Source organism: Prionailurus viverrinus, chromosome D4, assembly GCF_022837055.1.
Source record: "Prionailurus viverrinus isolate Anna chromosome D4, UM_Priviv_1.0, whole genome shotgun sequence".
Taxonomy (NCBI): domain Eukaryota; kingdom Metazoa; phylum Chordata; class Mammalia; order Carnivora; family Felidae; genus Prionailurus; species Prionailurus viverrinus.
In genome coordinates this window covers 62,995,762-63,009,369 of record NC_062573.1, presented here as the reverse complement: position 1 = coordinate 63,009,369, position 13,608 = coordinate 62,995,762, and the positions used below count along the sequence as shown (strand labels likewise).

The window sequence follows — 13,608 nt, the reverse complement described above, 5'->3', positions numbered from 1 at the left end:
TGTAATTAGGTTTAATTGCAGTATTTTTAAGATTTTTAGAATTGCCATTTTGAATTTACATAAAAATACAATTTTGTTTCCTTGAACTTTGAGTTAGTTTACAGATATCACTTTTTAAATGTGGCACTAAAACAGGGTACTTGGGTGGCTTAGTTGGTTAAGCATCCGACCCTGCGGTTTTGGCTCAGGTTGTGATCTCACAGTTCATGAATTCGAGCCCCACATGGAACTCTGTGCTGATAGTGTGGAGTATGCTTGTGATTCCCTATCTCCCTCTCTCTCTCTCCCCCTTCCCCACTCACTCTTTCTCAAAAATATATAAACATTTAAAAAAATAAATGGGGCACTAAAACAATAACTTTTAATACATCATATATGGTGCATATATAATTTGGTTATGTTTGAATGGAGGGCTCTGATTTTTAGAAATGTATTGTTTCCATGGGAATAAATACAATCCAGTGAACATGGATTTCATGTTTACATTCTACAACATTCAAATAAATGCATTCTTTTTTTTTATGTTTATTTTTGAGGGGGGGAGGGCCAGAGAGAGGGGGAACCACAGAATCCAAAGCAGGCTCCAGGCTCTGAGCTGTCAACACGGAGCCTGATGTGGGGCTCGAACTCACTGACCACGAGATCATGACCTGAGCCAAAGCCTGATGCCCAACCAACTGAGCCACCCAGATGCCCCCAAATAAATGCATTCTACTGAAAAAAGAATACAAGCACATTTCTGGATGAGAGAGTAATTTTTTTTAATGTTTATTTTGTTTTTGAGAGAGAGATACAAGTGGCAGAGGGGCAGAGAGAGAGGGAGAGAGAGAGAATCCCAAGCTGTGCTGACAGCAGTGAGTCTGACGCGGGCTCAAATCACAAACTGTGAGATCATGGCCTGAGCCAAAGTTGGATGCTCAGGTGCCCGAGAGTAATTTTTTAATAACAGAAAAGCTTTGGGAGAAATATTAGAAAATTTGTAGTCCAGTGGTAAAGTCCAGTGTTTGAAGATTTTATTCAGAGTATACCACTTTTTACCTCTATTTAAACAACCATCAAAGCAAAGAGAAAGCAGGAAACACTAAACAGAATCGACAAACCTGGAATTGGTCTATACTTCCAAACGAACCTTTTCTCTTTTTCATCTTAAATGCATCAAGGTCCTCGGTTTCCAGTGTCAGAGAGTCTTCCTGTTCTGTTTTTGACTTTAGTTCCTGTAGAGAACAGAAATTAAAAACACCTTATTGCTTTTACTTCCTGGCCATCATTAAATATTTATGCAGATAATCATTTTCTTCACATTTACTTTCTTCCTTGTAAAAAGAAAGAAAATGCATAGATGAAGGTTGGGGCTACTGGAGAGGAAAATGTTAGCCCCTCATTGAAGCAATAAAATCTCACAGCAAATCAAGGTTTACTAACATCACTTGGTTTTTTTTCATTGTTTGCCAGTGTTATAAATCAGCACAGCAGGTTAAGAGTCTGAAAATTACAAATGTGCTTTTCTCTTCTGCCTTTCTGAGCTCATGACCTTTTAGTTAGTCTCCCCAAGGCACCCATCTGCCATGGGGATGCTAGAAGTTATGACAGTAGAAATATGAAAAGTAATATTCAGTTTCTGTCATTCAGAAATAGGATTTTGTGCATGAGAACAGCCTTTCAAGATAGATGATGGGGGGTGCTTGGCAGGCTGAGTCAGTATAGCATGCAGCTCTTGATCTCGGGGTCATGAGTTCAAGCCCCACGCTGGGTGTAGAGATTGCTTAAATAAATAAACTTAAAAAAAAAAAAAAGATATGGGGCCCCTGGGCGACTCAGTCAGTTAAGTGTCCAACTCTTGATTTCGGCTTGGGTCGTGATCTCATGGTTCGTGAGACTGAGCCCCGCATCTAGCTGTGCTGACATCACACAGCCTGCTTGGGACTCTCTCTCTGACTCTCTCTCAGCCCTTCCCCTACTCGTGCTCTCTCTCAAAATAAATAAATAAAATTTTTAACAAAGATAGATCATGGTCCTTTATTTTCCATCCACATTTTAAGAAGCCTCAGGAGTTCTCCTGGGTTTAGAGATGATGCCTCTGTCCACCACTACCTTAGCAGGAATAAGGAAGGAGGCCATGAACCAAAGTGGGCTGGTCTGAATTACTATTGCTTATTGGTCCATGATGGATAAAACTACAGAAATTGAAAGTGTTTAGAAACCTTTATAAAATTGGACAGAATAATTGTATGTCTGTTGAATATTAATAGTTACAATAAATAATTAAAAGATTGACTTGTATATTTTTTTATTTCATTTTCATTTTAATACTAAAATGGGCTTGACAAGCTAATAATAAAATGAAAAGGTAATTTCAGAAGTACTGATATAAAGGAAGTAAAAGGAAACTCTATCATGTTCTAGCCCTGGGAATGGCAGAAAGAAAGAAAGAGATGGCAAGAAAGATGTGTGTTTCAGTTTTCCTCCCTCCGAATTTTGGCCCAGAAAGGGGGTGATAAGTAAGGTAGATCACTGGGGGCAGAGGGGCAACACGCAGACGGTAGTGCAGAGGACCCACCCAAAGGGGGCTGCCCAGCCTCGCTGAAAGAGCAGAAAAGTTTGATCAGGGAAAGAGGGATGAGAGGTGTCTGGGTGGCTCAGCGGTTAAGCATCAGACTCTCGATTTTGGCTCAGGTTATGATTTCACAGTTCATGAGTTCGAGCCCCAGGTCGGGCTCTATACTGACAGTGTGGGACCTGCTTGGGATTCTCTGTCTCCCTCTCTCTCTGCCCCTCCCCTGCTCATGCTCTCTCTCAAAAATAAATAAACATTTATTTAAAAGAAGAAGAAGAAAGAAAAAGAGAAGAAAAAATGGAAAGAGACTTATCATATAGACTCCTTGGCGTCAAGTGATGTGGATCCTGAGAACCAATGACCATTTCCCCATGATAACTGACCCCAAAAGTGAAGAAGAGGACAGGCCACTGGGCTAGCAAGATAGATGGGGACCTAGTAGCCTCAATGGGGATTCATAATGCCAGAAGAGGTGAGATGAAGCCAAAGCAGCTCCGTGCTCTAAACTGAAAGCAAGACCAGACTACAAGTTTATGCCAACTCGGGGTTTCATCATTGGGACCCAGCAAAGAAAAGCAGACAAGAGAGAGCACATTCCAGCCAGTCACACCCAAGGACCAACTGAAATTCAGGTGATCCTTTTCTCTTCAACTCCATATGATGCAATAAAAGCTGTATACCTGACCATCGCATACACTGCACTGAATATTCTTATTCAAGAGAGCTGAGAGTTACTTACAGGAAATGGTTAAATTACCAGAGTAAGGTTTGAACAGATTGGACATTTAGTTTGTTCCTAGACTTCCAGCAATTATCGTGATGTGGATTGGGCAGGGTGAGAGGGGTGGTGGTGTCATAAAGAACACAGGTCTGCTGCAGACTAAATAAAAGAAATTTTCTCTGCTCACCTGCATTGTATTACAAGTGAATATGACCCTGTTATATTTACCCATTAATTTTTTCATGCTTCCTAGCCTCTCATCCATAGTTATAACTTAGTCCCCGTCATAGTCGCAGCAACGCCAAGATGCTGAAATAAAGGCACCTTATAGTTGCTTGGAGCAGACTCTCTGCCCTTCCTCTTCTTGTGAGTGTACTATAGTAGGTGTCATCCTCTCTACATGTTACTCTAGACGTTATTGCCATTCTCTTACAATATAATCCCTGTTATAATATTAAAGTAACTGTTCACCAGGTATGATGCCAGGCTTTTCGTATCTATTTAATTGTCCCATTTAATCCTCACGATAATCTTCTGAGACAGGGACTATTAAAAACTCCATTTGATAGCTGGAGAAAATTGGTGTTTAGAGAGGTAAAAAGCTCAAGATCACACTATGACCCACAGTTTCAAGGGTTCCCACACTTTTTCTTACAGCCTATGCACGGACTTCAGTTAAGAACTGGTACTCCAAGGAGAACCCACACAGACGTCGTGGTATTCTCCGGAAATGGTTTAGTCAAAGGGAGAATGAAGAAATAGGCATGTTGGAAAGTTAGCCCCAAACAGAAGACTGTGAGCAGCTTTTCTGTTTTTGCATGAAGTAGTGGAAACTTTAATATATCTCTGGAATAGACTTTTTCCTTTTTCTGGAATACTCATTCTCCCTTTACATAGGGTCATTTCCCTAGAATGAGAGATATGGCTAGAAGAAACAAAACTCCCCTAGATGAAAATGTAAAAAGTTTAAGTTACAGGCAGATTTGCATTCCAGAAGACTATGTATGCACTCTGACCAAAAGAGTTTCTCTTTTCCCAAAATAGAGACTTAGTGCTATGTCTTGTTGGTTTAAACCATGATCTAAGAGAGCTGAGAAGCTGAGACCCAAAGATCATGTGACTGACAGGCAGACCTAATCCTCACATTGGAGGAAGGACCATAAGAAAGAGACTAGGTTGTTGGTAGTAGAAATGAGAATTGAATAGGTTAAAGATATTCAGAAGGTATAATCTATATAGGACTTAGTGGTTCCTGCTTAGGAAGAAGACAGAGTCAAGGATGATTGCTAGCTTACCTATTTGAATGGATTGAAATGTTAGGTAAAGCACATGGAAAACTATGTATTTTCCCCCATGAAGGGAGCAGGGAGGGGAATTGTGGTGAGATAAGCAAGGAAGATCATGAATTTAATCTATAAGACAACCTAATGAGGATGTCAATGGTTGGATATAGGAATCCAGAGCTCCAAATACAAATCTGGGGTTAAGGATTAAATTTGAAAGCTATCAGAGTTAAACTGTAGCCATGGAAAAAGATGAGGTCATCAAAGATAGAAGACAGAAGAGGCATAAGCCTAGAGGTTTGGGGAATTCCCATACATTAAGTACTGATCATGCAGGATGAACTAGCAAAGACAGAGATTAAGCAGTCAGAGGCAAAAAACAAGAATATAATTTCACAAAGGCAAAGGGGAAAATATTTCAAGGAAGGAAGGAGTGGTGAACTATGCTGGATGCAGCTGAGGTTTTAAGGACTTTAGTGACCTAGAAAGCACTAGTGAATTTCTCAAAAGCTTTGAAGTAGATGGTAGAGACAGGAACCAGACACCAAACTGGAGAGGATGAGAGAATGAATGGAAGCAGAGGAAACAGAAACAGATTGCAGTAAACTTTTCCAACCAGTTTGGTTACAAAGGTGAGAAGACAGAAAGAGAAAAGCATAAGGTTAAAGAAGGATAATTTTAAGATGAGAAAAATCTAGGGGCACCTGGGTTAAGCATCTGACTCTTGATTTCGGCTCAAGTCATGATCTCACAGTTTGTGAGTTCAAGCTGCACTCTGCACTGACAGCGCAGAGCCTGCTTGGGATTCTCTCTCTGCCCCTCCCCTGCTTGCTCTCTCAAAAATAAAAAACTAAATTAAAAAAAAAAAGAAAACAAAGGGGGCATCTTGGTGGCTTAGTTGGTTAAGTGTCCAACTTCAGCTCAGGTCATGATCTCAATAGTTGGTGAGTTCGAGCCCTGCCTTGGGCTCTTTGCTGTCAGCATGGAGTCTGCTTTGGATCCTCTGTGACCCCCCTCTCTCTGCCCCTTCCCCCTCTCTCAAAAATAAACATTAAAATAAACAAACAAACAAAAAAAAAAAAGATGAAGGGTGCCTGGACAGCTCAGTCAGTTAAGTGACCAACTCTTGATTTCTACTCAGGTCATGATCTCATGGTTCATGAGTTCAAACCCTGCATCTGGCTCCATGCTGACATTGTGGAGCTTTGCTTGGGATTCTCTCTCTCTCTCTCTCCCTCTTTGCCCATTCCCCGCTCGTGCACACACTTGCACACTCTCCCTCTCTCTCTCAAAAATAAATAAATAAACCTAAAAAAAAAAAAGAGAGAAAAAAAAAACAGATGACTCAGATCAATGGAACAGAATAGAGAACCCAGAAATGGACCCAAAAACGTATGGCCAATTAATCTTTGACAAAGCAGGAAAGAATATCCAATGGAATAAAGACAGTCTCTTCAGCAAGTCGTGGTACAGGGACATGCAACATAATGAACTTGGACCACTTTCTTACACCATACACAAAAATAAACTCAAATAGATGAAAGACCTAAATGTAAGACAAGATGCCATCAAAATCCTCAAGGAGAAAGCAGGCAAAAACCTCTTTGATCTTGGCTCAGCAACTTCTTACTCAACACATCTCTGGAGGCAAGGGAAACAAAAGCAAAAATGAACTACTGGGACCTCATCAAAATAAAAAGCTCTGCACAGCAAAGGAAACAATCAGCAAAACTAAAAGGCAACTGACAGAATGGGAGAAGATATTTGCAAACGACATATCAGATAAAAGGTTGTATCTAAAATCTATAAAGAACTTATCAAACTCAACACCCAAAAAAAAAAAAATCCAGTGAAGAAATGGGCAAAAGACATGAATAGACACTTCTCCAAAGAAGACGTCCAGATGGCCAACCGACACATGAAAAAATGCTCCACATCACTCATCATCAGGGAAATACAAATCAAAACTACAATGAGATACCACCTCACACCTGTCAGAATGGCTAACATTAACAACTCAGGCAAAGACAGATGTTGGCAAGGATGCGGAGAAAGAGGATCTCTTTTGCATTGCTGGTGGCAATGCAAGCTGGTGCAGCCACTCTGGAAAACAGTATGGAGGTTCCTCAAAAAAAATAAAAATAGAACTACCCTATGACCCAGCAATTGCACTACTAGGTATTTATCCAAGGGATACAGGTATGCTGTTTCAAAGGGACACATGCACCCCCATGTTTATAGCAGCACTATCAACAATAGCCAAAGTATGGAAAGAGCCCAAATGTCCATCGATGGATGAATGGATAAAGAAGGTGTGGTATATATATATAATGGAGTATTACTCTGCAATAAAAAAGAATGAAATCTTGCCATTTGCAACTATGTGGATGGAGCTAGAGGGTATTATGCTAAGCGAAAGTAGTCAGTCAGAGAAAGACAAATATCATAGGACTTCAAGACACAGAACAGATGAACACAAGGGAAGGGAAGCAAAAATAATATAAAAACAGGGAGGGGGACAAAACATAAGAGACTCTTAAATATGGAGAACAAACAGAGGGTTACTGGAGGGGTTGTGGAAGGGGGAACGTGCTAAATGGGTAAGGGGCATTAAGGAATCTACTCCTGAAATCATTGTTGCACTATATGCTCACTAATTTGGATCTACATTAAAATAATAAAATTAAAAATAAAAAAAGAAAAATCTAAGATGTTTAGTTTTTTTTTTAATGTTTATTTTTATTTTTGAGACAGAGAAAGACAGAGACTGAATGGGGGAGGGTCAGAGAGAGGGAGACACAGAATCTGAAGCAGGCTCCAGGCTCTGAGCTGTCAGCACAGAGCCCGACATGGGGCTCAAACTCACGGACCGTGAGATCATGACCTGAGACGAAGTCGGACACTTAACCGACTGAGCCACCCAGGCGCCCCAAAGATGTTTAAAGAAAGAATCCAGGAGGGGCGACTGGGTGGCTCAGTCGGTTAAGCATCTGACTTCAGCTCAGGTCATGATCTCGCCATCCGTGAGTTTGAGCCCCGCATCAGGCTCTGTGCTGATGGTTCAGTGCCTGGAGCCTATTTCAGATTCTGTGTCTCCTTCTCTCTCTGACCCTTCCCCCGTTTATGCTCGGTCTCTCTCTGTCTCAAAAATAAATAAAAAAAATTAAAAAAAAAAAAGAAAGAATCCAGGAGAAAAGAAAAAGTTGAAAAGATTGAAGAAAAAAAGAAACGAGATAAAGCACATACTGCTTAGAATAGTATTAACTGAAGATAAATGTTAACTACTGCTATAATAATTACATTATTAAGACTGAGTACTTCAAAGAAATTAAGAAAGTAATTCCATTTACAATAGTATCTAAAAGAATAAAATATCCGGAAATAAATTTAAGCAAGGAGGTAAAAGACTTGTATAACGAAAATCAGAAAGGATTGCTGATAGGAATTAAAGAAGGGGGGCTAAGTTGGTTAAGAATCCAACTTCAGCTCAGGTCATGATCTCACAGTTCCTGAGTTCAAGCCCCGTGTCAGGCTCTGTGCTCACAGCTCAGAGCCTGGATCCTGCTTCGATTCTGTGTCTCACTCTCTCTCTGCCCCATCCCCACTCATGCTCTGTCTCTCTCTGTCTTAAAAGTAAATAAAACATTTTTAAAAAATTAGAAATTAAAGAAGACCTAAATAAAAGACACCCCATGCTCATGAATAGGAAGACTTAATATTGTCATGTGGTGTCAGTATTCCCTAAGGACTCTACAGATTCAGCCTGATCCATATTAAAATTCCAATGGCCTTTTTTGCAGAAATGATCCTTAAATTCATATAGAATTGCAAGGGGCCTCAAATAACCAAAAAAATCTTCAAAAAGAACAACAAAGCTGAAGGATTTCTTTCCAATTTCAAAACTTACTACAAAGCTACAGTAGTAAAAATAGTATGGTACTAGCATAAGAACAGACATATACACAAATGGAATAGAACTGAGCTAAGAAATATATCCATAATACAGTCGATTGATCTTTGACAAGGGTACCAAGTCCATTCAATGGGGAAAAAATAGTCTCTTCAACAGATGATGGTGGCACAACTCAATTTCCACATGCAAAAGAATGAAGTTGGACCTCTACCTCGCACTATATACAAAAATTAACTCAAAATCAATCAATGACTTAAGTATAAAAACTAAAACCATAAAACTCTTAGAAGAAAACAAAGGGGTAAATCTTTGTGACTTTAGATTTGGCAATAGAATCTTTAAAGGATACCAAAAGCACAAGCAACAAAAGAAAACATAAAATGGACTTCATAAAAAATTTAAAATTCTGCTGCATCAAAAACTATTTTTTTTTTAACATTTATTCATTTTTGAGAGTGAGAGAGACAGAGCATGAGCAGGGGAGGGGCAGAGAGAGAGGGAGACACAGAATCCAAAGCAGGCTCCAGGCTCTGAGCTGTCAGCACAGGGCCTGACACGGGGCTCACGTCCCCTCAAGTCACAGACCGCGAGGTCATGACCTGAGCCGAAGTCGGACGCTCAACCGACTGAGCCACCCAGGCACCCCTCAAAAACTATTTTCAAGAAAGTCTAGGGGAACCTGGGTGGCTCAGTCAGTCTGACTTCAGCTCAGGTCATGATCTCACAGTTCATGAGTTTGAGCCCCACATCGGGCTCTGTGCTTAGAGCTCAGAGCCTGGAGCCTGCTTCAGATTCTGTGTCTCCCTCTCTCTCTCTGCTCCTCCCCAACTCACGCTCTGTCTCTCTCTCAAAAATAAATTAAAAAAAAATATTTTTTTATCTTGCAAATCTCGCAGACAGGAATTCACCTGCTGTTCAAAAAAAAAAAAAGTTTAAAGACAACCTACAGAATGGGAAAAATTTATAAAAGTCATGTATGTGAGAGAGTTTAATGTCCAGAGTACATAAACAAACTCCTACAAGTTAAAAATAAAAAGATAATCCATTTAAAAAGTAGACAAAGGGGCGCCTGGGTGGCTCAGTCGGTTAAGCGTCAGACTTCAGCTCAGGTCACGATCTCGTGGTCCGCGAGTTCGAGCCCCGCGTCGGGCTCTGGGCTGATGGCTCAGAGCCTGGAGCCTGCTTCCGATTCTGTGTCTCCCTCTCTCTCTGCCCCTCCCCCGTTCATGCTGTGTCTCTCTCTGTCTCAAAAATAAACGTTAAAAAAAAATTAAAAAAAAATAAAATAAAATAAAAAGTAGACAAAGAATGGGGCGTCTGAATGGCTCAGTCGGCTGCGCGGCCGACTTCAGCTCAGGTCATGATCTCAAGGTCTGTGAGTTCAACCCCTGTGTCGGGCCCGCGTCGGGCTCTGTGCTGACAGCTCAGAGCCTGAAGCCTGCTTCGGATTCTATGTTTCCCCCTCTCTCTGCCCCTCCCCTGCTTACACTCTGTCATTCTCAAAAAATAAGTAAACATTAAAAAAATTTTTTTTAAAGTAGACAAAGAACTTGAATAGACATTTCTCCACACAAGTTATACAAATGGCCAATAAGAACATGAAAAGATGCTCAACATCATTAGTCATTAGGAAAATGCAAATCAAAACTACAATGAGATACCACTTCCCTCACACTTGGATAGCTATAATAAAAAAGAAACAGAAAATAACACATGTTGGCAAAGATACAGAGAAATTAAAACCCTCACACATTGCTGGTGGAAATGGAAAATGGTGTTGTCACTATTGAAAATGGTGGTTCCTGAAAAAATGAAACATGGAATTATCATATGACCCAGCAATTCCACTCCTCGAACTTAAACAGTTAACTTACAGGTCGATTTTTACCACAGTATGATTCACAGTAGCCAACAGGTGGAAGCAACTCAAGTGTCTACCAACAGATGAACGGATGGACAAAATGTGGTATGTCCACAAAACAGAGTATTACTCGGCCACAAAAAATAATGAAGTTCTGATACATGCTACAACACGGACGAACCTTGAAAACATTATGAAAAGTGAAATAAGCTAGACACAGGCTAAATCTTGTATGATTCCATTTTTATGAAATAGCTAGAACAGGCAAATTTAGAGAGACAGAAGCAGATGAGAGGTTACCAGGGCACTGGGGGAAAGAGGAGAAAAGTTTTGAAAACAGCTAGTGGTCTCAGTTATACAACATTATGAATGTAATCAGTGTCATGGAACTAACTGTACACTTAACTTGATTAAAATAATAAATTTCATGTCTATTTTGCCAAACCTTATAAAAATTAATAATGTAATATACCCAAACCCACTGAATTGTTTATTTTACATGGGTGAATTGTATGGTATGTGAAGTATATCTCAGTACAGCTGTTAAAAAAAAAGAATCAGTAACTTGGCTTAAATTATGTTCCAAGTCTTGGGTTCAGCTTAACATTTCAATAGAAAAGAGCCCGGTACCTAATGCTAGATGAGTATTTGTTATTGCTGTTGCTATGATCATGATCCTCCTCCTCTTTTTCAAAAAAGTCCTGTGAGGTAAGTATGATTGAGGCCATTTTTGAGAAGTATAAACAGACTCAGAGAGGGTAAGTGATTTTCTCAATAAATAATCCAGCCAGGAACCGAGAAGGCTGGGATTTGAACCCATGCTGGCCTGGCCCCAGAGCCCAGGCTGACACCATTAGTTCCTTCACAGCCCAATCCATTCTATAGAACTGCTGGGCATACAGGTCTGATCACTCTTCTGTTCATTATGAATGAAATGGTACTATTTTACCTTGTGCTTTTTCCCATGATGTCACATGGAGGTCAAAGCACTTTGGAAATGGGAAATCCTATCAAATGTCAGGTATTTTTTTAGAAAGTCACCTTTATGTTTTTGACAGCCTCAAGTAAAGTAAAGGTCCTAGTCAGAGAAACTGTTATCACTGTACCTACCTTCTTCTATGAAGTGAAAGCCTTCAAGACAGTACTCAGAATTCAATAAATAGGTTTTACTATGTAAATGAACCAAGCATTAAGTGAATGAGGACAGCAGCCAAGGAAAGGGCAAGGTCAGATACCTCAGAAGCCAAGTGGCTTCATCAGCCCTGAGCCATTTAACATTTCATACTTATGCTTGCAGGAAAGTATGACAATATTACTTTGATTTTTTGTTGATCCCGCTGAATTTCTGCATCCAATTGCTTCCTTTTTTCATTTTCTTCTCGAAGTCTCTTTTGCAGCTGTACCTTTTGATATTTCATGTGATCTACATTCTGCTCTAGTTCATTAGCATGTTTCTCATTTTGGATTGACAATGATGCCAATTTCTTACTATTTTGTTGCTTCTTCTGTAAGACCTGTGAGCATATGGAATATTTCAAAATGAAAAGCTGAATCTCCCACAGACCTCAAGTAAACTTAAGCTTTTCATTCTATGGCAAGGGTAGGCATTTGCCTAGATTTTCGTTACTTTTGATAGGTTCATAATTGTTTTCTACATGTCTACTTTTACAATTGGGCCACCATCATAATTTTCACGAGATACAGAGAATGATGAGACTCCCTGATACAGACAGCCAAACAGAACAAATTTGATGTCTCTGCTTTTTTACTGCGTGTTTTAGTTTAAAAATGATAAAAATTAAAAGAATATAAAACTGAACTATATATTTAAAGACTTATCTCTGACCCGAAATCTACTGTCCTGCTCCCGACACAAAATTACCAATTTCTTAAATATTCTTTCAGAAATAATTTATATGCATGCAAATGAATTCAGATATATTCTAAACAGATTTTCACCTTCCTTTTTTTCCACTTATCTTAGAGATCATCTCACAGAGATCTGTTTTTTTATGTGACTGCAAAGTAGTCCACTGTGCTCTTCTTTTATAACCAGCTATAGCCTAAATAATTAATCCTGGAGTTAAGATGATCAGTACAGATACCGTTTTCCCTGACAGTGACCAACTGTTATAATTACCAGTTTAATTATTTGAAATAAAGCTTCTTCTCATCTAGCTCAAATATAATTGAATAGCATAAAAAATGTTGAACATTTACTAAGAGTTTATACTAATATAAAATATCAGTGTTCCAATTTACTCCCGAGCAAACATATTAAACGTGTATTATGTGTCGTAGCATTGCACTAAGTACGTGTTACGTTACATAAAAAAGTTAAAGTGAGGTCATTTGTAAATTGTGCAAACTACAATTAATTGTTCCCTTTATTTTGGCAGTAAGTTGTCGGCAAAAACATATTTTGTTTAAACTCAACTAGGTATTCACAGAGGCACTGTAACTTACAGCGCTACTGAAAACTGTAGTCTGTGAACCAGTACTAGTCCCAGACTCGTTGTTAGCCTGCACCGCTAAGCATGCTATGGGATTCAGCTGACGCTGCTTACGTCAAGCCTTTTTTTTTTCCAAATACATAACATTTATTATTAAAAAATTTTTTTTGTTTATTTATTTTTGAGAGAGAGAGAGTCAGAAAAGAGCAGAGAGAGAGGGAGACACAGAATTCAAAGCAGGCTCCAGGCTCCGAGCTGTCAGCACAGACCCTGACGTGGGCCCAAACTCACGAGCTGTGAGATCACGACCTGAGCCGAAGTCGGATGCTTAACCGATGGAGCCACCCAGGCGCCCCATACATTAAGACTTCTTTGATGAAGGGAGCTATGCTCCCATTTGCCTTTATCTCATCAGAGACCAAAAACAATCTGCAGACAAACTACTTTGAGTCCCACTAGCTTGGAGACCACAGGACTCTGTAGTTTCCTATCCCTAAATCTGGACAGTGGCTTTGCCACACTTACTTTTGATGGTAATTGCAATACTGCAGCAAAAATGATAATATTAGCAGTTTGGTGTCTTTCCACATAATACTGAAGGTATAGGTACTGATAATCTTATTTAAAAGTAAGATAGGTTGCCGTCATCTTTTGTATTTATTCCACACATGCTCAAAAGTGCACCTTTAATGCTATTAGTATTAAAGAATTAATGCATCATATAGGTCTCTGTATATATCTTGACATGAGAATACAGATTTTAGGGGCACCTGGGTGGCTCAGTCAGTGAAGCATGCGACTCTTGATTTCAGCTCAGGTCATG

At 39.6% G+C, this 13,608-nt stretch overlaps 1 protein-coding gene across 8 annotated transcripts in view; it reads right to left on the bottom strand.

The window, feature by feature from the left end:
* The window catches only part of KIF27 (kinesin family member 27), a 99,237-nt gene that overhangs the window by 33,069 nt on the left and 52,560 nt on the right, over positions 1-13,608 (bottom strand). For all 8 annotated transcript variants that reach the window (XR_007146282.1, XR_007146283.1, XM_047829829.1 and 5 more), the window contains 2 exons: positions 11,649-11,846; positions 1,101-1,214 (listed from right to left, as the gene is read on the bottom strand). Coding sequence is in view for 6 of the 8 variants with exons in the window: in XM_047829829.1 (XP_047685785.1) it covers positions 1,101-1,214; positions 11,649-11,846 (312 nt within the window). In the remaining 2 variants the exon portion in view is untranslated. The remainder of the gene's footprint in view (positions 1-1,100; positions 1,215-11,648; positions 11,847-13,608) is intronic.